This window comes from Solanum dulcamara, chromosome 8, assembly GCF_947179165.1.
Source record: "Solanum dulcamara chromosome 8, daSolDulc1.2, whole genome shotgun sequence".
NCBI classification, from domain to species: domain Eukaryota; kingdom Viridiplantae; phylum Streptophyta; class Magnoliopsida; order Solanales; family Solanaceae; genus Solanum; species Solanum dulcamara.
In genome coordinates this window covers 70438084-70461567 of record NC_077244.1, presented here as the reverse complement: position 1 = coordinate 70461567, position 23484 = coordinate 70438084, and the positions used below count along the sequence as shown (strand labels likewise).

Below are 23484 nucleotides of genomic sequence, written 5' to 3'. Positions count from 1 at the left end.
TACCGATGGAGTATCACAAAGAATATATTTTTCTACTAATTTAAATTTTAATAAATAAAATTATGACTTTAATAATTTTCTCTTAATTGTTTTATTTTTTATTTCTTAAAAAAAGAGTCCAATCTTATATGATACCGATAGGGTATCAATATACCGACGGAGTATAACAGAGAATTAAGCTCAATCTTATATGATATCGATATGACATCAAGTACTGACAGAGAATCAAATGTGATTAATTCATAGCAGTGATGCAAAATTACAAAGGTGACATAATTTTAATTTCAATATTTTACGTGACATATTTAAGATTATAAAATTTTAAAAAATATTGCTACATATAAGAGCACAAAATTCAAAAATTCTATTTATTTTCTTAAACTTTATATCCTATCAACATTAGACATACAAATTAAAACGAAGCGAGCAGAAAACAAATGATATACTCCGGACACTGCAAATAAAATACTTCGCGATGGAGGTCCCAAAAATGGGTCAAATGAGAATTGTGGAGAATCTGAACATTACGACCATTGGAAAGATATTGGAAGGAGAAAAGTAGAATAATAACAAAGTGAAATGAATAGCATTTGCATTAAGCTGGGGTTTGTTCATATATTTTAAATATTTTTTTATTTTATTTAAAGTTTTTAAATTTAGAATTATGTTTGCTTATATTTTTTAGAAAAAATATTTAAAACAATATTCATATTTATTTGTACTTAAATACAAGTAAAAAGTGAGTTTGAAACGAGTTGTATAAATTATTTTTCAAATTTTAAATACAATAAAGGGCAGCCCGATGCACCTAGAGACTGTTTTCAAGATTTGAACATGTGACCTCCAAGACTCCCCTTCAAATTTTAAATACAATATCAAATTGAATTAAAAATTTCATGATCAAATATTTTCGAAAAAAGTGAATACTAAGATTTATCGCCAAACGGATCCTTAATATTTAGGCTAAAAAAGGCATCAAACTCAGAAAATATCTCGTCCAAAAACGGCAGTCTGTTTGGGCAGTCCTGTGGGGACAACCACTCTAATTGCTGCCACTGCCAAATCAACAGAAACTGTTGGACCATTTTTCGAGGCGCTCAAAGAATTATCACAACTAATTTTTATATTTTAAGAATAATTTCTAATTATTAAATTCTATTTTTATTATTAATAAAATACATTATTAGCCAATTCAATACTAGTTTATTTTAAATTACAAATTTCACAAAGGTGTTTTCTTTTTAAAAAATATTATGTCCACAAATTTCACATTAATTGAGATGAATAATAACAGCAACAATAACATATTCAGTGAAATCTCACTAAATGGGTGTGGAAGGGTAGAGTATACGAAAACCTTATCACTAACTCGAGGAGGTAGAGAGACTGTTTTCGATGGATCCTCGACTCAGGTGCATAAACACAAGTACAAAAAAAAGAAAACAGTGAAGAAGTATAGCAATTAATATGCAAAGCAGTGTAAAGATTACAAGAAAGAACAGTAACATCAGTAAATAGTGTGATAATCGAAATACAATAAATAATACATAACAATACCTACAGAGAATCTTCGCAAGGCAAGACAACATTCTATCCTTACTAATGTTCTACCCTAATACGCGACCTCCACTCCTTTCTATCTAGAGTCATGTCTCCGATAATCTGAAGTAGCGTCATGACCTGTCTAATCACCTCTTCTCAATATTTTTTTGACTTACTTCTACCATTCTGCGTATCCCTTACCACCAGCCTCTCACACCTCCTCACCGAAGCGTTAATGCACCTCCTCTTCACATGTTCAAATCATCTCAGTCTTACTTCTCTCCATCGCCATAAAGGCCACTTCTTTCATAAATTAAGATGAAAGTAGTATTATTTTCATTGTTCGATAATGATATTTTTCAAGTCCTATGTTATTAAAATGATATTTGATTGTGTACAATTTTGAGGAAAGTATGATCTAAATAAGTGATAAATTAAATATATTATTTATGTGATTATATATTACTTTCTCCCTTAATGTGAATTCGGGGGAATATATAAAATGGGAACAAAGGGAGCAACATATATAATGGTTTGTTAGTGGGAACAGAAGGATAATAATTTGACATGTCTAACACTAGAAATTGATTACTTCTCCTAGTCAGAATAAAATAAAGAAAGACCACTGAAAATGCATACATATTTTCAACAACCACTTCTATAAAATATGATCCATACTGTTTTAGAGAAGTCATAGCAATGACATGTCACTATCACAGATTTACAAGTTTGTTTCTCTAACAATATTACAGGTGAAAAGTTACTCCTTAATTTGTTTATTTGGTTTTTGATTTAACATAGAATTTATTAAAATGAATCGTTTTTTTGAATTTTATAATCTTAAATTAAATATATATAAAATAGTTTTTATTCTTATAATTTTAAACATGTCATGTGAAGAATTATAATTTAAAACTGACAGAATAGTAAGCTACAAGCATTTTTTTAGCGTAATTAATATTTATGCTTTTGATAACATTTAAATTACTTATTCTTTTAGAGAAATTACTTGATGTGACGGTGGTATTTTAAGAAAAATACAACATCATAATATTATGTATTTTTATAGAAAATACATAATAACACGTATCTAAACTAACAGAGAATACCCTCTCAATAAATACCTGACATGCATAAAATAAATATTATACTGGAGGTGTTGGTTCTCATATACATATATAACATACATTTTTCATATACTTTACATACCTTACATACAGTTTACCTCCCATAGAGTTGATGTCTTCACATATATAGATATACATCCAACTTCTGCTTTGAAAATATATATAGATAAAATCGTATATTGCATTTACATGATTTTATTTAGAATTAAATATATATCATATACACACCATACAATATGTTTTTCTAATAGCATTATTTATATATATAAAAAAAGTTTCTCTTATTTCTACTTGTCTAAGTCTTAATTAGCACCACTACCATCAAAGATTTAAAAAAGATAGGATAAAACTTATGTAAATTACTGCGCGAGTATTTTGCAAAGGAGAAAACATGTCCTTACATAACCCATTCCACATATATGTTTTTTGTTTTTTTGTACTCGATATTCAAATCTATATTAAAATCTCAATTAAATTCGAATCGTGCACTGAAGAGCCTATTCGAAAGTAGTACTCTCATAATAATTTTTTTTCATATTCAAGACTCGAATTTAAAATCTATTATAAAAAATAGAAGAGTTTCACCATTAGACGGCATTTTAATAAATAGGTAGTGGTCGTCCAACCCCACATTTGAGGAGAATTAAATAGACATGTCATAAAAGCATACTTCCAAGCTCCAACAGTAATTGCGGCCTTTTCCCCTCCTCTTTATTTTTTTCTAAACCAAAACAAAATTGAATCAGATTCCTTTTCGAATACACAAATAATATCGTCGGCGGAGCTGGCCAGAGGGTGAAAAGAGTTTATTTTAATTTATTTTGTTGAAAAATTACACAATATATATATATATATATAATTAAATTTTTTTATATATATTATATGTATCTAATAAACATTGGATTTTTTAGCTTACTTTGCGTGTTTGTTTGTTTATTTATTCAAAAAAATTTATATAACCTTTTTTTTGCACTGTTACTGACTAATACTCTTCTAAAATAAGTAGTGTTTTAGTCATTTTATTTTATTTCAAAATAAGTGGTGTTTCTTTCAACTTATCCTTATTTAAATAAAGAAAATTTTACATTACAAAAAAATAAAGTCAAAATCAAAATTTTTAAAATATGAGTTCATCAATAAAACGAAAAAGGAAAAAAATGTATTAAGCGATCAGAGTTGATCCCTAGCCTCTAGGTTAAGAACTTAATCTTCAACCAAATGCACCATTTATAGATAATATTATATCAATTTTAGAAAATATATACATAAAATATCTAATGTTACTGAGAGTCCACAAGTTCAAAATATTTGCCAATGCAAGAAACTACTAAATTTCAAAATATTTATTAGGAGTAAATTAATAAAAGCACTTTTTATTTTTTAGGAACGAATAATTTCTTAAGAGATATATCAAAATTAAAGACACCGCTTATTTTGAAACGGAGAAGTATGATATACTGAATCTTTTTTTTTGGGGACCATGAAATGTTATCCTATATCAAGCCGATAACCAATCGACAACAAGATCAACTATAGATCGATCGACAACTAGATAAACTTTGGTCCACATGAATAAGTCCTCTTTAATTTGTCATGTATGTACAGAATAAAACAAATAGTCACAGATATTTATAGCCTATATACATAGTTCACTACCATATTTCATCATACATATATATATATATATATATATATATATATTCCATTTTTTGATATGTTTAGATATTGGCACAAAAAGTGATCACACCCTTGTTGTAGTAAGATTGTTCTATGTACCACTTTGCAACAAAGCTAATATAGTCCCATCAAAGCTCAAACTTGACAAAATTGGAAAGACAATATGCATCAGTATCAATTCTCATGGCCCACTGTATGAGACAAAGATGATTGAATTAAGCTGTAGGGTTTTGACACGTTAATTTAGAATATATTTTTTAAAGAGTATATTATTCATATTTGTTATTATCAACGGTCCACAGCCCCATTTACATGTCCCATATTGATCACTACTTTTTTTTTTCTGGTAAATGGGCTTTAATTGGATGGATAAGACATGTGTGTCGATGATTGCTTTGACATTTCTGGCTTAGCTTAGCTTCTCCATGTTTCTTGGCAACTTAATTGCACTTTCCTTTCTATGGTTATTGTTGTGTTGCACATCCGTAGGATGAGAAAAAATTGAACTTTTCATATGATTATGGATAATTCTTTATTTATGAGTAAATTTTCAGCAATTGAATTAGATTCAAGATTCATTTATCATGATATTAGAGTTAGATTTATATTCTCAATGTATTATTTTTTGATGTTGGGCCAATATTAAATAGTAAACACTCCAAGTGTCCCATCTTAGGTGTGAGAAGGGTTATTAATGTGTAAAGTAAAAAGATGTGGAAAAGGTCATTTCGCGTTTTTACTGTATATGGTAAGTTTGAAGGATATGGAAAAGGTCATTTCTAGTGGTTCCTCTATTTGGGACATCAAATGTCGTCAAAATTTGAAGCATTGACTATATATAAACAGGATCAAGAGTTCTAAACTTGGAACATAATTAAACAATTGTAACACGAGTAGCATGTGAATTAGGTGAATATTACTCAATATAAAAAGATCATATAGAGATAAATCACAAATCTTAAGAGTCCTCTATTTTAATTAGGGACCAATAAAAAAATTTGGATTTAACTGTAGGCTCTCTCAGAATAAAGAATTTTTATAGTAATAGTGTATTTTAATTAATTTGTCGTATTCATTTACTTTTATTTTTCAAATTATTAATATTAATTATCTGTTATTTATTTTGCTTTAATTACTGTATTATTTCTTATTGTCACCGTTCTCTTCTTCTTTGGCTTTAGCATGATTTCTCATTTCTTCAGTATTGAATTTTCTTTCCATATACTTAATTTTGATATGCTTACTAGAACTGAGGGTTTATCAAAAACAACCAATTATATTTTTTTAAAGATAAAAATAATATTGCATACACGCCCTCCTTTTCCAACAAGTTGATAAAGAAACTAGCACATTAATGCATTGCCAAAAGATAGAAAGGCATGTCAGAATAATTATTGAAGAGTTGAAGTCTTAATATCATGTAGGTCGCTATACCATAGAATGCACATGCTCTGTTGCAGGCTATCAGCTCTCCAACCCCCCACTCCCCACCCCCACGCCCAACTTGCTGCCTTCCTTTAAAGATCTTTACACAGGGTATATTACTACCAACCAACTGCACCTTATCTTCATCTTTCAGAAAAGAATTCTTATGTTAAATCATATCACAAAGTCAGAATATCACAAAGTAAAATTATATTGTGGAGGGAAAGGATGCATGTATGCAAACCTTATTATATTTTTGCAAAAAGAATTTTTCTCATATTAGATCATATATTGACAATGTAAAACTTGGGTATACTACTCCCTCCGTTTTAATTTGTTTGTCTGATTAATTTTGATTTTAAACTAAAGATATATAGCACGTTATACCAAGACATCCTTTAATTTTATGATCTTAAATATGAAATTTGAAATATATTAAAAAGAAAAGTAAGATAAATAAATTAAAACACGAGAAATAGTGTTTTATAATATAATCCGTTTTAGTTGTGTTAGATTAGGTTAAAGTCACACATTTATTAGAGAATGGACTAATGGAGATGGACTTGGACAATCCTCCTTGATATCATTTCTTTACAAGTTTAAAGAAGGCATGAATGGTGAAAAAAGGGGGCATTAATGGAGAAAAAAAGTGTGACAAATCTTGAAAGATATGCCCACGAGTTCATGCAAATAACAAAAAAAGGATCTTTTCTTTTAGAAGGAGGAAACGAACTTGTGGGAGGTGAATGGTTCAACTTGAAGTGTACTTACCAATTAAGATCAAAACTCAGAAGATACTGATAACAACCAAGATCTTGAATGATTGGAAAATATGATACTATCCCTCCATTCATGTCAGTCTAAAAGGGGACTATTTTACATTTTACTTTACTATACTAAATTAATTACTGCGCCGCACTTTCTTTTTTTAACCTCCTCTAGTAGGAATTCTCACGGGTAAATATAGTTATTTGAAATTAGAGTTGATCTTGTCAATATTTTGTATGTGTTATAGAGTGAGACGTTAGAAGGTAGTCGAGTGACTTTTTTTTTGCTAGTGTTAATTAGAGCATGGTTTTAGGTCAAAGCATTTATATTGAGTAATATTATTTTGATAGTGTTACCTTATTCTTCATTTTTATTATTACTGTTGTTTTTATTTTGGCTATCTTTACAATATTGTTGTTAATATATATTTTTTTTATCATGTATAATTTATTTTTTCTTGAGTCGAGTGTCTTTAGGTAGTGACATTTCTACCCAACAAAGGTAGAGATATAACCTGAGTACATTTTACTCTCTCTAAAGCTATTTATGAGATCATACTAGTTATATTATTGTTATTAATATAGAGTTATCGTAAATAAGAAAATTATTAGGTAATCAAACAAATTATAAGAAAAACAAACAAAATAAATAAATTTGATTAGAATTGAACAAATTGAATTATAATTCATTATTTATGATTAGAATTGAACAAAATAACCCATTTTAAGCTGCCCTAGTTTAGTCTAATCTTACCATTTGATATCCCATAAAATGGATGTCAAATAAGCAGGTAATTGGACCGAATTTAATCATGTCACAGTGGATTGAGTTAAGTCTCGTTTAAAACTTATTTGGGCTGAAATGGACTGTACAGAAATAATGGACGTAATTCAATTTATACAATTTTTACTAAATTTAAATCCTTTATCTTTTTTTTTTACATAAATTACTCAAGTACCTAATAAGAAAATTTTCCTTAAATTATGGCTATATTTTAATGTATCAAATTTTAAATCAAAATTTCTAGTAGGTTAATCTGGACTTCATAATGAAGAAGAAAATTAGTTGACTTTTGTACCTTAATATTAACAATGAAAAACAGGGGAACGCTGTTGTTTCTCTATTTTGGTAAGAGCTTCTCCCTCTTTCTTCCATCTAAGGGAATGGAGGTCCATAAAAATCAGGGAAGACCAATGGCCATTTTCAAGACAAAAGGGAAATTAGGTAGTCACACTAAATTAGTATAAGTTGTTATGATTTATTTTTTAAAAGTTTCTCTTTAGGAGCTTTCACTTTTTGCTCTCTTGAAGACTCGAACTCACAATTTTAGGGTTGAAAGCGAGAGATAAATATCATCCGAGCAATGCTCTCTTGTCTATATTATTATGATTAAGTGCTTTAATGTAGAAAAAATATATGTTAATGAATTATAATTAAATAAAAGAACTTCATAATCAAATATATGACATGCATATATTGACTTATTATAAACACTCGATATTGATATGCTTTTATCATAATTATATAACAATAATCTGAATAAATCATCACATTAAGAATAAAATAAGATATATAAATATAAATTACTTCTAAATATAAAAAATTATTATTATTTTTTTGAGACACACTAAAAAAGGTTGAACCTATCGGTGGCCCCTTAAAGTTGACATCAACTTTCACTTAGACATTTCAACTAGGCTTTGTTCATTTTGGACACCTTATGTTAGGTCATGTCATTTTGACATTTTTTGACAATCAACTAAAATTATAAAGTGTGTGTATGACTAATTAAAAGATGACATGTGACATTTGGGTATAAAATAATAGTTAAAAATAAATTATTAAAAAAAGTAAAGAAAAAACTATTTTTCATTTAAAAAAAACAAACTATTTTCTAAACCCCCACCCCACCTACCTTCCCAATCTCTCCTTCCCCAAGAATTCCCCCGCCATAGCCATTAGAGATCCATCACCAGTGACCATCATCCACTCCACCTTTTTACTTTTTTTTTTAAAAAAAAATTAATTCATTTAAGGTTCATGGATAGAAATCAAGAATAGGAAGCTCACAATAATTATACACCAAATTGCTAATAGTTGTTAACCAAAAGAATTGCAATGAAAAAAATACAAAATGAATGGGTAAAATCTAAAATTAATGGACTAAAATGGTAGCTTTTTACTTTTGTAAATGAAATGCACAGAGCATTAACAAATTTGTATAATCGTTGATCAAAAAAATGAAGTATTAGTAAAAAAAAAAATTGAAACCCAGATTTTATTTCTTCTCTTGATGAACTTTTTCTTCTTTCTTTTGTTTTTGTCAACTTTGATTAATATGTTAGATCTATAATTACATTGATATAGTAACATGTTGGGATAAAATCTTGAAAAGAAAATGAATTTTCATGAATATATTTTTTGGGCTGATTTTTGAAGAATTTAAAATTTATTTTTGATTTTATACAAAAAGAAAATGTCACATATTCTTAGAGAATGGTGGTGGTCTTCATTTTTTTCGATGAACAAAATAATTATTGTGAAAGATTCATTAATGGTAGAATATTAAATAAAAAAGATAGAAAAAAGAATGAAGAAGAAGAAGAAAGAAGATGAAGAAGAAGGAGGAAATAATAAAAAATAAAAAGAAAACAAAAAAATATGACTTTTTAGGCTTTTTCACGTGCCTATTTGGAGTGAAAATCACACACGTTGTCAAGTCAGCAAAAAGTATCAAAATGACACAATTCGACCTTGCCTTAGGTGTTCAAAATGTACAGGATTTACTTGAGGTGTCTAAGTGAAAAATCGTATCAACTTTAGAAGATTGTCAATGAGTTTCGCCTACTAAAAATATATATATATCACTTAAAATAGGATAAATAGAGGGAGTAATTTCCCGTCTTACCATAGTTGTAGCATATATAAGCTCACTATAAGAGTCGAAGGTCCATGGAATCAAAGAACCAATGGGAAATGGGTGGATTTAGCAACAACACGACAAATAAGAAAATATTGTATGAAATAACAAATAAAAAATTGACCTTATTGTTAGGATAAATCAAGTTATTAAATATTTCACATAAATTTCTAAATTTGAAAAATAAATCCAATAAAAACCTATAATTACTAATAATAAATCAAAACTCCGTACACTATTATTAGTTATAAAATGCTTTTTGAGTACACATATATAGTCAACTATCAATGTGCATACAAATTGATTCATTCAGAAACCACAATTAATAAATAAAATTATTTTGTAAATTCAAATAAGCTTAGGAAATTCTCAACAATGCATGATTCAGCTTTTGTTTTTTCATTCCATATGATATCCTTTAACTCTAAAAATTTCACCTTGTAATTAATTAAAACACTTTATACTCAAACACTCGAATTCGAAAGCAAAGTGGACATAAAAAGGATATGACTGAAGTGGAGGTGGTTAAGAAGTTGGAGTGGATGTTTGGTTCTCCTTTTTAGCTAAACACTACTCGTGAAAGACTGTTATAACAAAATTGGGATAGTACACATAGTACCCTTTTACTTTCTTTTCTTTTTTACCAATAATAACCTTTCCGTGAATCTTCTCTTCCTTCCTATTTTTTCCTATAAAAAGACCCATTTCCACTGCTACTACTCAATAGGTTAAACAACCCAAATATATCTATTTCTTCTATCCCCAAATATATAGCCCTAGCACCCTTTCTGCCTTCCAACCAAAAATAAAATAAAATCTATTTGCATCCTTAGTTTTGGTCTTTGCTTCAACTGTTTGATTTTTAGGGTATATAATTAAAAATTGAAGGAAGAAAGGGTGATAATTGTTGACAGAAGATAGAGAGCACTAATGATGATATGCTAATTTGGGCAGCAAAATTAAAGCAGCATCTCTATTCATTTGTGCTCTCTATGCTTCTGTCATCACCTTCACCCTCTTTCATATTTTTCTTTAAACTATTATCTCGTATTTTCGTGTGTATTTTATGTACATGCCCAAATCACAAGGGAGATGGATACATATGCTACTTTCCCCTCCCCATTCCATAACGGGAAGCCTATTGATCATAATTTATGTTAAATTAGGTTTTAGACCTAATTCACGTTAATGGTTATCTTCCTGGTTCGATGTGGATCATTCTTATCAATAATTGAAGACTCCTTTCTCCAAATTATCTCTTGCTTTGCGAATTTTATTTGGAAATATAAAAATAGATCTCACTTGCTCCACGTTTTACCAGATTATTGTTAATGCTTAATTTTTTTTTGCTGCGAGTTTATGTATGTCTTTGCAGCTATTGATAGACGATCCAAATCTCTCCTGGCTTTTCTCAAAGGATGCATTTGAGGGATGAAATGGATATTATTAAGCTGCACTTAACATGTAATTAAACAATCCTACTCTTTATCTTACTTTGGATGGTAGTATCCTTTGGTATATGGGATAAGAATAACAATTCGGACTATTGACTTTATTGTATGTTTGAGTTTGAGGTATTCTGAGATTATTTTATTCCATTATTTGTTCTAAAATGGTGGGATTTAAAATAATCACATGAAATAAGCTTGCTCATTCAATATCAAACGACCCCTCATGAGTCTAAGTTGGTTTAATTTGGATAATGTTATTGTCTTGGAGTTCATCAAATGGTTTAAACGTTTAATCCATTAAATCCTAGACCAAGGAAGATGGTCTCTAATTTGAGCTAACACAAAAAAAAAATTAATTTTTTTTTATGGTTGTGCTACTTTTAGATGTCATTGATATATATGTGTTCCCATAAACAAGTGGGTACGAATTGGTCCTAGGGTATATGATAATGGAGTTGGTAAGGCTAAAAGATCATGTAATGTTGAGGAGTTAATGTATTCACATGTTGTTAGGCCACCAAGGCCAAACTTTAATCAAAACAACAATCTGGTGAGACAAATGAAAAGCCAATTCATCACAAGATCTTTGAGAAACACAAAAATAAAACCAAAAAGAAGAAAAGGTAGATTGATAAATTTAGGCTTATCATCACATGTAAATAATTTTCTTCATCTTTAGAGCAAATTGTTTGTGATAAATAGAGATAAAAGTGTAATTAAAAAAAATAAATTATTCAACATATATTTTTGGATTCAAAAGTTAAAAACAAGGACCAAAATCTTCAATTTATGCCTGTTCTATTCCTAGTTAATTGTAGATAGTAATTAATACAAACAAAACTGAGACTAAGAGATTGGTTTGTTTGCTAGTAGTTATAGTAACTACTTTAACACTCATATAATTGGTATACTTAAATTGATTCTCAGGAAGTTGTCAAATGTTGTATATATTTCTCCTCCCTTAAGTCTCTTATACATTTAATGGGATGAAAGATATGTTAGTTGTGTTATTTCTAATAATTCTAATTAAAGATAAGAGATGTGAGATTTTATATAAATAGGGGAAGATGTACATTATTTTGTGCGAGCTAAGTAAATAAAAGTTCATTCTTTTATCTGTAATTGGAATATCACTAGTATTCTAGGTCTCTGTGTGTGTTTTAATTAAGTTCAAAGGTAGTAATAATAATTTTGAACATTTCCAAGACATGCAGTCACAGTGGCAGAGCCAAAAGTTCTGATGAAAATATATATATTTCCAAGGAGTCTGATAAGTGACACTTACATATACAAGGAATTAGTTTTGATAAGAATGCCTCTTGTTGTAGAGGATTGGAGCATGTCATCTTATTTTTACCAATTAATTCATAATGTCATGACAACAGTTCATTGAGATATGAAATTTAAAGTTTGAAAAATGAGTTTTAGAAAAAGTTTTTTCACTTACAAAACTTAAACTTTGTTTTCATGTCATCTTGTTTCGATGTGGGAGGAAAAAAAATCTATTTGAAAGCCATTTCAGCTAAAGATTTATTTTTCAAAAATAAAAAAATCTCAATGAATGAGCCTTTTCTCAAACGGAAGTGGCATAAGTGAGTCAAACTTTTAACGGATGGAATAGATGAACCTTTTTTCAAAGTTCGATGACATATTTGAGCCTTTTCCCTATAATAAATATAATGTCTTGAAAAATGTAAGAGGAAAAGGACTATTAATTAATGATAAGGATAGAACTAAGTGTAATTATCTTTTGATTTCATAAATTGAACAAGTATTATTAGACATTTATTTTTAATATATTTGGACAACCAAAGATGGACAGAGGGAGTAGATAAAGATTAAAGAATTAATATGGGGTATATTAATCAAACAACACTCCTAATTATTATTTTTTAAAGCCGTATAAAATTTTATCACGACAACTAAAAAGTAATGGAGTGAATAATTTTCTTTTCTTTTTCAATTATGAAATTCTCACACACTCTAATTATTGCTAAAGTATGTTGAGATTGTTATATCATATTATTTTATTTTAGGGAAGCTAACTAGGTAGCGGATTTCTTAGCTAAATCCCCAACTATCATAGATAGAAAAGGTGAAAGGATCATTTCAACTAGATATGATAAAGTCTTAACTTTTTTTCGTCAGTTAGTTATATATTTGGTAGATATGAAATTGATAATGTATACAAATTTCTCTTCCATAATATATTTTTCGAAGACCGACTGTCTCAGTCTTGGAATTCTTTTTGGAGATTGAAATAAAAATAATCCTACAATCCTGAGATAAATTAATTTTGAAATAAATTATTCTACAATTTTATTCAAATTAAATATAAAATAAATTCATTCTAAAATTAATTTCGATATTAATCATCTTTATCCCATATAAGATGGCAATATATAAGAATTGAACAGCTAAAAGTAGTCCTAAAGATTGCCGGCTGAATTTCAGGCTATGTAGGTGTGATAGGGTGTGTATTCGGTTTTTCGGTTCGGTTTTGTATTATTCAGTTTTGATATTTTGATTTTCGGTTTTGAAAAAGTGTAATCCAATTTAAATCAAAAAAAAAATTGGTTTGGTTCAATTTTTCTCTTTTCGATTTGATTTTTTTCGGCTATTCGGTTATGTCAATAATTAATAGCATAATTCATGTTAAATTTGCATGCTAAATTTTAAAAAAAAATTATATACAAGGAGAAGTAATAATATTAAATCTCTTAAATATACTTTCTAATATAAATAAAATTTTAAAACACAATAACTTAAATTATACCAATAGATGTCCAAACACAAAATCTAAACTAAATCATAATAAAATTTTCAAATGAAACTAACTCTAATTTAAAAATATTATAGCCTAATACCTATAATTTAGGAAAATAATAATGGCCAGTGAATTGGACTTAGTCCTAAAACGGTACATTATTAACCCTAATAAAAATCATAACTTTAATTCTTAACTTAAATATTATATATGTCTGTCTATCTATCTATCTATCTATCTATCTATATATATATCGGCCTTTTGGATTTTTCAAATTTTATTTTTTTAAATCCGAAACCAAATAAAAAAATAATTAATCCAAAATCAATCCAAATTAAAATTCAATTTAATTTAATTTAATTTTTTGATTTAATCCAAATAATGTACCCCTAGATGTGACAGTTTGGTATTTTTTTTCTTTCTAGTCAATTTACTGGACCGAAATTTTCGGAACAATCAGAATTTGGATTAGAAACTTTTTATTGTAGAATGATGACTCTTTATTATGCAAGTCAAATCTTTCATTGCTTGTCTGGATATTTTGACCGTAATAACAAAAATGTTGTTATGAAAAACTAATATATAGTATAATGTAATATCAAAAATATGTTTCTAAGAAAATTTAACTGTTGTATTAAATATAGATGATAATTATTATAAAAAGGTCTGTCAGTATATTAATAAATGAAGTATGTGTGTGTTGATCTTATATTTAAGTGTATATATTAAAAGAGCTTATTGGCTATATATTATCCAATCTTTTGGGACTACAACTAGACAAAACGGTTTTTTTCATAATTAAATTTGAGAGGTTGTATTCCGAAAGTGATTACCTGCCAACACACTTAGAATATACATTTCTCATAGATTCTTTGTGGAAAAAACCCTTGTTTCTAATAGTAACAATAGGTACTTGATATTGATGGTGGTGGTTATGATAGCACAGTAATTAGCTGATGCTAGTAGTTAATTGTGTTAGTGGTGATGATTAAAGAGTATTTGATGATTGACAATAATGACGGAATTAAGTGATTAATTAATAGTGATGATTGGTGGTTGTGCACAGAGTGAGCTAAAATTATTCACACAAAATATCTTTGAACAATATGTGTTAAGATTTTGTTCAAAAATTCAAACTTTTATTAAGTGCAAATAAATAAAAACGTTAGCTTATGATAGCTGATATTAGGGAACAAAAATTGTCACTTTCCCTATAGTGAATGAACAAAAAAGACTTATTCCTTTCAACCGTACCTTAAGTCCCCCATTCACATATCTACAGATTTTCCAGTGTATTTCAGATCCTTTATTCATCACACATTCTATAGGCCAAAAATAAAACAAACAAATAATAACAATCAAACAAACCCCACCCCCCACTCAAAAAAAAAGAAGCACCACACATCCCTCAAGCCCTAAGGGGCCACCAGGTGATCTGTAATATGTTTTTATCCTCTTTTTCTTGATTCTTTCTTTCATGGAGCAGTTCTGTCCACATTATATGTATATTTTTAACTTTTTTTAATAAAAAAAATCCTCCCTTTATTACATTAATTGTATGTGTCTTAGTTTTGACTGAACACATAATTTAAGAATATATAGACTTCAGAATTTTATAATTTTAAATAAAAAATGTATATTATGCATTAAAATATTTTTATCTTGTGTGATGGTGTTAACTCTTAAACATTTAGAAATCTTAGTAGATTAGTTGTTTGTCTACTTAAATATTTATCTTGTTAGTGAGAGTTTGTTTCTCTACTTGTAATCTACATTTACCTTAAAAAAAGAAATGAGTAAAATTTTAATATTGAGATTTAAAAAATAAATTTTAAAAGTAAGAATAATAAATTGAAGAGTGATAAGTTGGGATTATTATTAGGAATTTTGAATATTTGAAAAGACCTGAAGAAGAGAGAATTGTACGTCCTCACATGTCAAATCAAAGTAGGACAAGAGGAGAATTCCACGTCTATGAATCAATTAATAATCGGAAGAGCTTGTATTATGACTTCTTATCATATCATTAACCTACATTAATTAATAGTACTATTCATAATTAATTCTTTCATGAAACACCCAACTATTTGCAGCGACTGATTTGACATAAATTTAAGAAAAATAAAAATAAGAATAGCGTATTTTAATCCATTATAAACAAAAATATACTGTCTCTGGTTTCTGTTCAGATTACTAACCCTACTTGTAAGAAGTTTAAATTATTTGTTCTTCATGCTTTATTTACTTGTACCTAATCACTAACACACAAATACTAAGGGGTAGTTTGGTAGGGTCTATAAATGTGAGATTTAGTATTATTTTTTATTGACGATTTGATTTGTTATATTAAAAGAATATAATGTATTAAAATAAAAGGAGTACTGAGTTGGATGTATTAGAATAAGAATATTACCCTATTAGATATAAAAAGATTGAAAACACTACCAAACAAGGCATTACATAGAGTTCCATACCTGAAGAAGAGTATTGGTGAAACAATCTGCTGAGAAGTGAAGCTATTTTCAGTGAGCATTGAACTTCATTTTTCTTGTTAAGGTTCTTTTTCATCTATGTAAGTACATTATTCTTGATGATATTTCAGCTAAGAACATGATTGTGAAGACTGAATAATAAGGAAAGGGAAGTGAAACACTCATGAATTGAAATGTGGAATATTAGTTGCTCAATTTGTGTGGACAAGAATTAATACTCCCTCCATTCACTCTTTTTACTTGTCTTTTAGACAGGTACACTTAAAACAATTATTAATATGAGTATTTTATTATAATATTTATATTACTATTTGATATATAGTCTTAGGACTCGAGAAATAATTTGAGAAAAATATAATTAATATTAAAAGTAAAACAAAAAAAAAGTAATTATATTCTCTTGATATATTTAAAAATAATAAATAAAGTAATATTTTTTTTAAAATACGAGATAATTGTTAGCAACTAGCAATGTTGAAGAGACAAATTTATGGGGATTTGTGCCAAAGCAAAAGAGGCAAAGAGTGTACTGCTTCGACTTGTCAACATAGCTAGTATATCCAAACACAGTTGCAATTTCTGCTATTCCTCACTCTACCTACCTACATACCTAATAACTAGATATGTAAGGCTTCATATATAACATTTTCTTCCGTCCGTTTCAATTTATATGATTATGTTTAATTTATATGATTATGTTTGATTCTTCAAATAAGTTAATAATTCGAGATCAATTATTTTTAAAATCTATGATTTTATATAAGTTATAGAAGAACTATGTGGTTAAAGATAAAAATCATAAGTTTAATTTTATTATAGATTGGAATGTTATGTTTTTTGATATATTAGTACATTATTGGATATATCCAATGAGGGCAAGCTTTTTGTGTTGAATGCCTATTTTACAGACCAAAATAATAGTAGTAGTCAAAAGCAAGTGGGGCATAAATTTCGACTTTCTCTATTGTGATTATAAAGTGGACAGCTAAACGTATCATAATTCGATGCATAAAGAAACATTCAAGGTGGGACAATGTTGTACATGTTCGTGCATTCATTAAAAAAAGTTTGAATAATTGTATGATCATTTTATTTTATTTTATTTTTATATAGAAAGGAGTAAATGACAAAAGAGTGCACACTTTTATTAGATTATATTTTAGGTTTCTGATATGTCTCTTCATGTGTGACAGTACGATTTTAATTGTATTACTTTGTTGCCAAATAAATCGGAGTTTTTACTTGTAAAGGATTGAATTTTGAACAATGCAAAGCAATACCAATATTGATACTCTTGTGCTCCAAACTTTCTATTATTTTACAACCATTACTAAGTCTTAGCTCACGAGTAACATAAGCAATATCATCCATCCATTTTGAGTTTCCTTCACATACAACTTAAGGGAGTTACATGAGGGGTGTGTATTAATTAAGATTTGCAAAGTTCATGCCAAAGTACATTAACTTTTGTTTTCAAAATCAAAATTAAAAGAAGAATGTATCAACATAAATAACTCAACATTTACATGTGTGTGTATTGACACTAATGACACGGCTGAAGATAATAATGCTAGCCATCTTTCGCGCCTTATATTCTTTTCTGATAACTATGGTGTCCGAGTCATCTTTCAAGCAACTCGACTATTTTCTTGGATACATGTCTACCAAGGATAGGACAGATCAGTATCACCTAGTGTCTTTGTCCTTGTTAGAATTTGAACCTGAGATCTCATGGTTCTCAACCCACTTCATTGACCGCTAGGCCACACTCTTAGGTACAATGACCATATTAATTTTAAAATGGATCACAAGAAGGGATTAACTATATAGTCTTCTCAAGTTGTCTAACAAACAAGAAGAGATCCCCGAGACGTTCTTCCTCAAGATCAATCTGAAATGTTGATGGAAGTTCAATGAAGATTCAACATATCACAAGGAACTCGTTTCATTCGAAATGAAGAAAACAAGGAGGACGGTGGGCATGACATATTACTTTAGGAGATGACATTTTTTGAGCTGTAAACAGGGCATTCTCCCCTGTTTTGACATACAATATTAAGAAAAGCTCTTAAAAATTTACATTGTACACGGTCAGTACATGTTGAAAAAGATAAAAGAATATGATATTATATTGTGAAATGGATAGTGAATGCATGATATAAATATTTTTTTGCATTTCCAACGATCTGACGATTCCTAATGAACAAATCTTCTGTATATTATATCATTTTTCATTATTTATTTGTTCCTAATTTCAAAGCAACATTGTGCATTGAATTAACTTTAGGATTTAGTCCAATAAATTTTGGTGTCCAGTATAATATATATAAACAAATTGCAAAAATACGTATATTCATTGGGTGTGTTGAGTACGACGGAAATATATTCAGTAAATTCATAAGAAACGGTCTTATTATCCAAAAGTCTCTTAAATTTATAAAGTATTTCAAATGGACTATCGGAGAAAACATGTGTAAAAAATGTCATTTTTTATTCTTTTTGATGCAACCAAAATAATTTTTGGTGCTTGATGGTTAGAATAGGGGGTGACAAAATCAAATTCAACCCATCCAACCCATTTAAGTTTGGATGGATTATTGACCCACTCATTTATTAGCTCAACCCATTAAATATTGGTCTCGAGAGAAATCTTATCAAAATACTTTTAAATTTTTATTTAAAAAAAATTTAATATGTTATATATAGCCATAATAAAGAAAAAATAATTTTATTATGTACTAAAATATTGTAAAAGAACAAATAAAACAATTAAAACTAAGTAAAAATTGGGTTGAATTGGATCTTGACCCAATCTATAACCCATTATCCAACCCGTTTTAACCCAAGCAAATTTGAGTTGAGTTGAATCTTGACCCTTTATTGTCTTGACCCATTATAACCCACTCAATTTGATCCAACTCTCCCAATTGTCACCCCTGGGTTAGAATATGACAGTAGGAAAAGGCTGAGAACAAGAAATGGTGAATACGAGAAGCAGCCTATCAGATACACCCTCCGGTACATTTTACTTGTCCAATTTGAAAAATCAAAAAATAATTTATCACTTAATTTTCAATTTACTTCTATTGTTAACTATAGTCATTTCCCAATGCATTTTCAAAAACATTGAATTCATTATATTCAAAGAGTAATCCAACAAACTTATCGTTTTATTAATTATTTCTCAAGGAGTTTGAGAAGTAAAAATGAACGAATAGAGTATTAAATTGAGTAAAAGAATTAATAAAGGTAATTTGGTCAATTTATCCTTTTAGTTAAGGTAACCTTTAAAGGATGTGCAAAAGCAAACATGACAAGTAAAATATACCGGAGGAATATTAAGTATGAACACCTAATTAAGACAGTAGGATGACTTTGAGGATGTCACATTAAAAAATACAATTTGAATGAGTCGTGTTAGATTTTTCAATTCATGGAAGAAATGAATCCTGTAGATCTTCTTGTATTTATTTTAATATATTTGTGGTTCCATCAATAGCACCTTCCTAGCATTAATTGACATGACCCTATATGAATGCATAAAGACTGGAGAGTAAGAGCAGACTATTCAAATAAATTGAATCAGTCAACCAGTTGTATAGATTTTCCATTAAGAATGGGAGAAGTGAAGGTGATAGGGTCATCAGGAAGCCTATTTTGCACCAGAGTAGAATGGGCTTTGAAGCTCAAAGGAGTTGCCTATGAATATGTACAAGAAGATTTATTGAACAAGAGTGAGTTGCTCATCAAGTCCAACCCTGTTCACAAGAAGATCCCTGTCCTACTACACCATGACAAACCCGTCGTTGAATCACTTGTTATCCTCGAATACATCGATGAAACATGGAAAGGATACTCTCTACTGCCTCAGGATCCTCATGAAAGAGCTACAGCTCGTTTCTGGGCAAAATTTGTTGATGAGAAGGTAGTTTTTTCTTTGTAAACTTACCATTTATCAGAGTTTGTTTTTCTTTCTTGGCATAATCCAATCCTCCAAATTATAAGCCATACAAAATCTAGCAGATATATGTTACTGGTTAAGAAATCATGCTATCCAAGTTAAAATATCATACACAAGAATAACAAATGACTAAGCGATAGCTTTCTGATTATTAATTTTCACCTTCAGTGTGTCATAGGATCATGGCAAGCAATGCAAGCTGAAGGAGAGGCAAAAGCAAAAGCTATAGAGTCAATACAAGAATTGTATGCATTTATCGAGAAGCAGATTGAAGGCAAGAAGTTTTTTGGCGGGGAGCAGATAGGCTACCTGGATCTAGTGATGGGTTGGAAATCTCTTTGGCTCAGTGCCATGGAGGAAGTAGGAAAGATGAAGCTACTTGATCCAGAGAAGTTCCCTTCACTCTATCAATGGACTGAAAACTTCAATAAGATTCCTATTATACACGAAAGCATGCCACCACAAGAGAACCTAGTCAACTACTTTCAAGGTGGTCTAAACTACTTGCGTTCCCTAGCAGCAAACAAACCATGAGTCTCCTGTTATAATCGTTTAAGTGTTGTGGTGATATCTCACTGATTCTGTGTGCAACTCCTACTGTTATTTATCTATTGTTAAAGCTTTTTCCCTCAGGTTTATGTAAGGATAATCGATCTTTATTCTGGTGGTTTTATATTAAAGTTGCTGTTACGTATATTTCTGTGAGAACTTTATGTAAACAATCCTTCCCATTTGCAACATCAAGAGCAGATGATGTGTGAACTAAGATGAAACTGGTGCCACCAATGATCTTGATTGAACAAACATCATTGCTAATACGTCTGAACCAAATAAGGCTGCTATAGTATTATTTCTACAAGCCACAAAAATATGCATTAAGAAACTTATTCTATACTCTTGTAATCTAGTTTACAAAGATTTTTCAATATAAGAATAAGACCTATTAACACGCTAGTAAAAGAACTGAAACAGTGAAGGAAGGGAATGCTTCCTATAATATTGACATTATCTCTCCTAGTTCCTTTACATATACCATACACTTCGCAAATTCAGCAGTTTAGTATTTCTATCCAACGTCATGTGCATTGGGAGAGTCAAACTATAGATACATACAAAGCTTTCAAGAATAGCCGACACGTCTACAACGGACCCAGAAAGCTGTCCCTCCACTCCGTCCTCGAGCAACAGCTATTTCCTCGTCAATGTAAAACCAGATGAAAAATGGATCCTTATCCTTATTGCTCGGTTCTCTTTCATCTTTTCCCTTAATACTGATATCAAAAGGATCGAATGGTCCAAGTTTTATCCGAAGCCTCTCAAATACAAAAGCTAGAATCCTATTCTTCCATGAAAACGGCCCTTCAAATGTCAAGAATCCAAGAGGCCCCAGGTAAACACCATTTTCAATCCTCTTTGCCTAAAATTTTATTCAAACATACCATTCATCTTAGGATTGAAAGAAGAAAGCATCTATACTCTGCAGTTAAATTGGAGTGCATCATCTAAACAACTAAAGGAAGCAGATATATAAAGGGAGAATGTAGGTTGCTTATATAGCACAAACAAATATTTTATATAAGAGGCGTGCACTTGTTTATCTTTTTCTCTTGTATTTTAAGTTTCGAGCAGGGAAATGTACACTAAGTTAGTCACTTTGCAGAAGATCCCCGGTGTAACATTATATCACCATATACACAATTTACAGCTGATGAGAATTAGCTAAAATATAGGTCTATGAGATCAAATTATTTGATTTTACTCATCAAACAGTTTACACAATTATAAACAAAAGGATCTGTTATTCATGTTCATTGCTCTAGCACCCCTTACTCTCACATGCAAGTCAATTTTCTTTAAGCAACCATGTGATCGTTCATTTGATCTAATCATCTCTCTACCATGGTAAGAATCTTGCTTATTTTGACTCGTTCATGAAGGAAATTGTAATCTGGATTTATGCCGGCCATTACATGACACAAGAAGGTTATATCACTCCATTAAGAGTAGAGTATTATTTAGCTCTTCTCCAAAAGGCCATACGAATCATTAGTCTAAGTCGTCTTTAGAACATATTCAGGATGTACACATTCTGTAGTTTTATATTCGAAATTAAGAGTAATTTCCATAATTAGTGTTAAGAGACAGATACAAAGATAAGTAAAGCTTACAGCTGCATCAAATCTCTGTATGGCTGTAATTGGGAAATATCTACCTCGTCCTAATCCTTTCTGCAATAAAAAAGTTTCAAATTAAAATGAAGTATTGGACAATATATAGGATACTTGATCAAAGCATTAAAAAGGAAAGAAAATAAAAATCAATTAGAAACCTCAGCTGTAAAAATGAGCATCCATGTCCTCCCAGGCGATTTGGTTCCACCAAGAGTTTCAAGAAACCTGGAGGAATCAATTTTTGCTCTCTCGATCGCAGCGAAAGCAGCCAAGATCTCCTCTGATGGAACCTTTCTTGTTTTGGCAGCATTTTTCAGTACTCTTACACTCTCTTCAACTTCCTAAATTAAAATTTTACCCACACTAATTCACACAACCAGTAGGAAAACGAAAGTGAATGCCCAATAAAAACTGCTTAGCAAATTAAGCCAAAATAAGTCAACAGCTAGCTCTACTCTCACTCTCGCTCTAGAATTGAACAATTTTGAAGGGAAAAAAAAACATATATAGTATTATCAAAGTACAAATCCTCTTAATATAGCATCACATTCTGCAGCAATCTTACTTAAAATCCATGAAAAGGGAGAAAAAGTGAAGGGATACCTGGTTGAGTTGTTTGTTTTCTTCATCTTGAATGAGAATGGAAGCTTGAGAATTTTGATCCTGTTCGTCATGGGTGGCTCTGGTTTTAAGAGCCGATAATCTGAGAGGAGCTCGTAATTTGGAGTGATGAGAAGAGATTTGGAAATTGCAGATTGAGGGGTTGAGAGCCAAATTCAAGGAGATGAAGGAAGAAGATTGTAGCAGCAGCATCTCATAAGTGGCTCTAGTTATTTCTCCTCTTAATTGAAATGAAAATCTATTGAGCCAAATAAAATGGTGAACCCACAAACTCAATACTACATCCCTTATGTGTAAATTAATTTATTTGTATAATTTAATTGATCATTTCTGCATTTTCTCTCACACACGTAAAATTAGTGATGGTCCACCAAAATGGATTCCAGTATATACTCACTTGAGTTCTTAAATCCCTAATGTGAAAAATAATCGTCGGTTTTATTGTTGGTTTGGTTTGTTTTTAAAAAAAAATTGAAAATAATAAATTTGTTGAAAGCATATTTGTTGGTTTGGTTTGTTTTTAAAAAAAATTGAAAATAATAAATTTGTTGAAAGCATATGT

The 23484-nt window shown here is 29.5% G+C and overlaps 2 protein-coding genes across 2 annotated transcripts; one reads left to right on the top strand and one right to left on the bottom strand.

Annotated features, from left to right (window-relative positions):
• Window positions 1–19678: 19678 nt before the first annotated feature.
• On the top strand, window positions 19679–20824 carry LOC129898839 (probable glutathione S-transferase). Its single transcript, XM_055973534.1, has 2 exons — window positions 19679–20094; window positions 20299–20824. Exons 1-2 carry the CDS (start codon window positions 19705–19707, stop codon window positions 20662–20664), a joined length of 756 nt encoding a protein of 251 aa, XP_055829509.1. The 5' UTR covers window positions 19679–19704; the 3' UTR covers window positions 20665–20824.
• A 261-nt stretch (window positions 20825–21085) lies between these two features.
• LOC129898840 (uncharacterized) lies at window positions 21086–23194 on the bottom strand. The gene is made up of 4 exons (XM_055973536.1): window positions 22905–23194; window positions 22460–22642; window positions 22299–22358; window positions 21086–21547 (listed from the first exon to the last, which is right to left on the bottom strand). Exons 1-4 carry the CDS (start codon window positions 23112–23114, stop codon window positions 21251–21253), a joined length of 750 nt encoding a protein of 249 aa, XP_055829511.1. The 5' UTR covers window positions 23115–23194; the 3' UTR covers window positions 21086–21250.
• Window positions 23195–23484: the final 290 nt, after the last annotated feature.

Coding starts and splice junctions, on each gene's coding strand:
- LOC129898839 (XM_055973534.1), top strand. CDS start 19,705: ATGCATAAAGACTGGAGAGTAAGAGCAGACTATTCAAATAAATTGAAT. Junction 20,095..20,298: donor CAAAATTTGTTGATGAGAAG/GTAGTTTTTTCT, acceptor TTTCACCTTCAG/TGTGTCATAGGATCATGGCA.
- LOC129898840 (XM_055973536.1), bottom strand. CDS start 23,114: ATGCTGCTGCTACAATCTTCTTCCTTCATCTCCTTGAATTTGGCTCTC. Junction 22,643..22,904: donor AAAACAAACAACTCAACCAG/GTATCCCTTCAC, acceptor ATTTTAATTTAG/GAAGTTGAAGAGAGTGTAAG. Junction 22,359..22,459: donor TGCTCATTTTTACAGCTGAG/GTTTCTAATTGA, acceptor TTTTTATTGCAG/AAAGGATTAGGACGAGGTAG.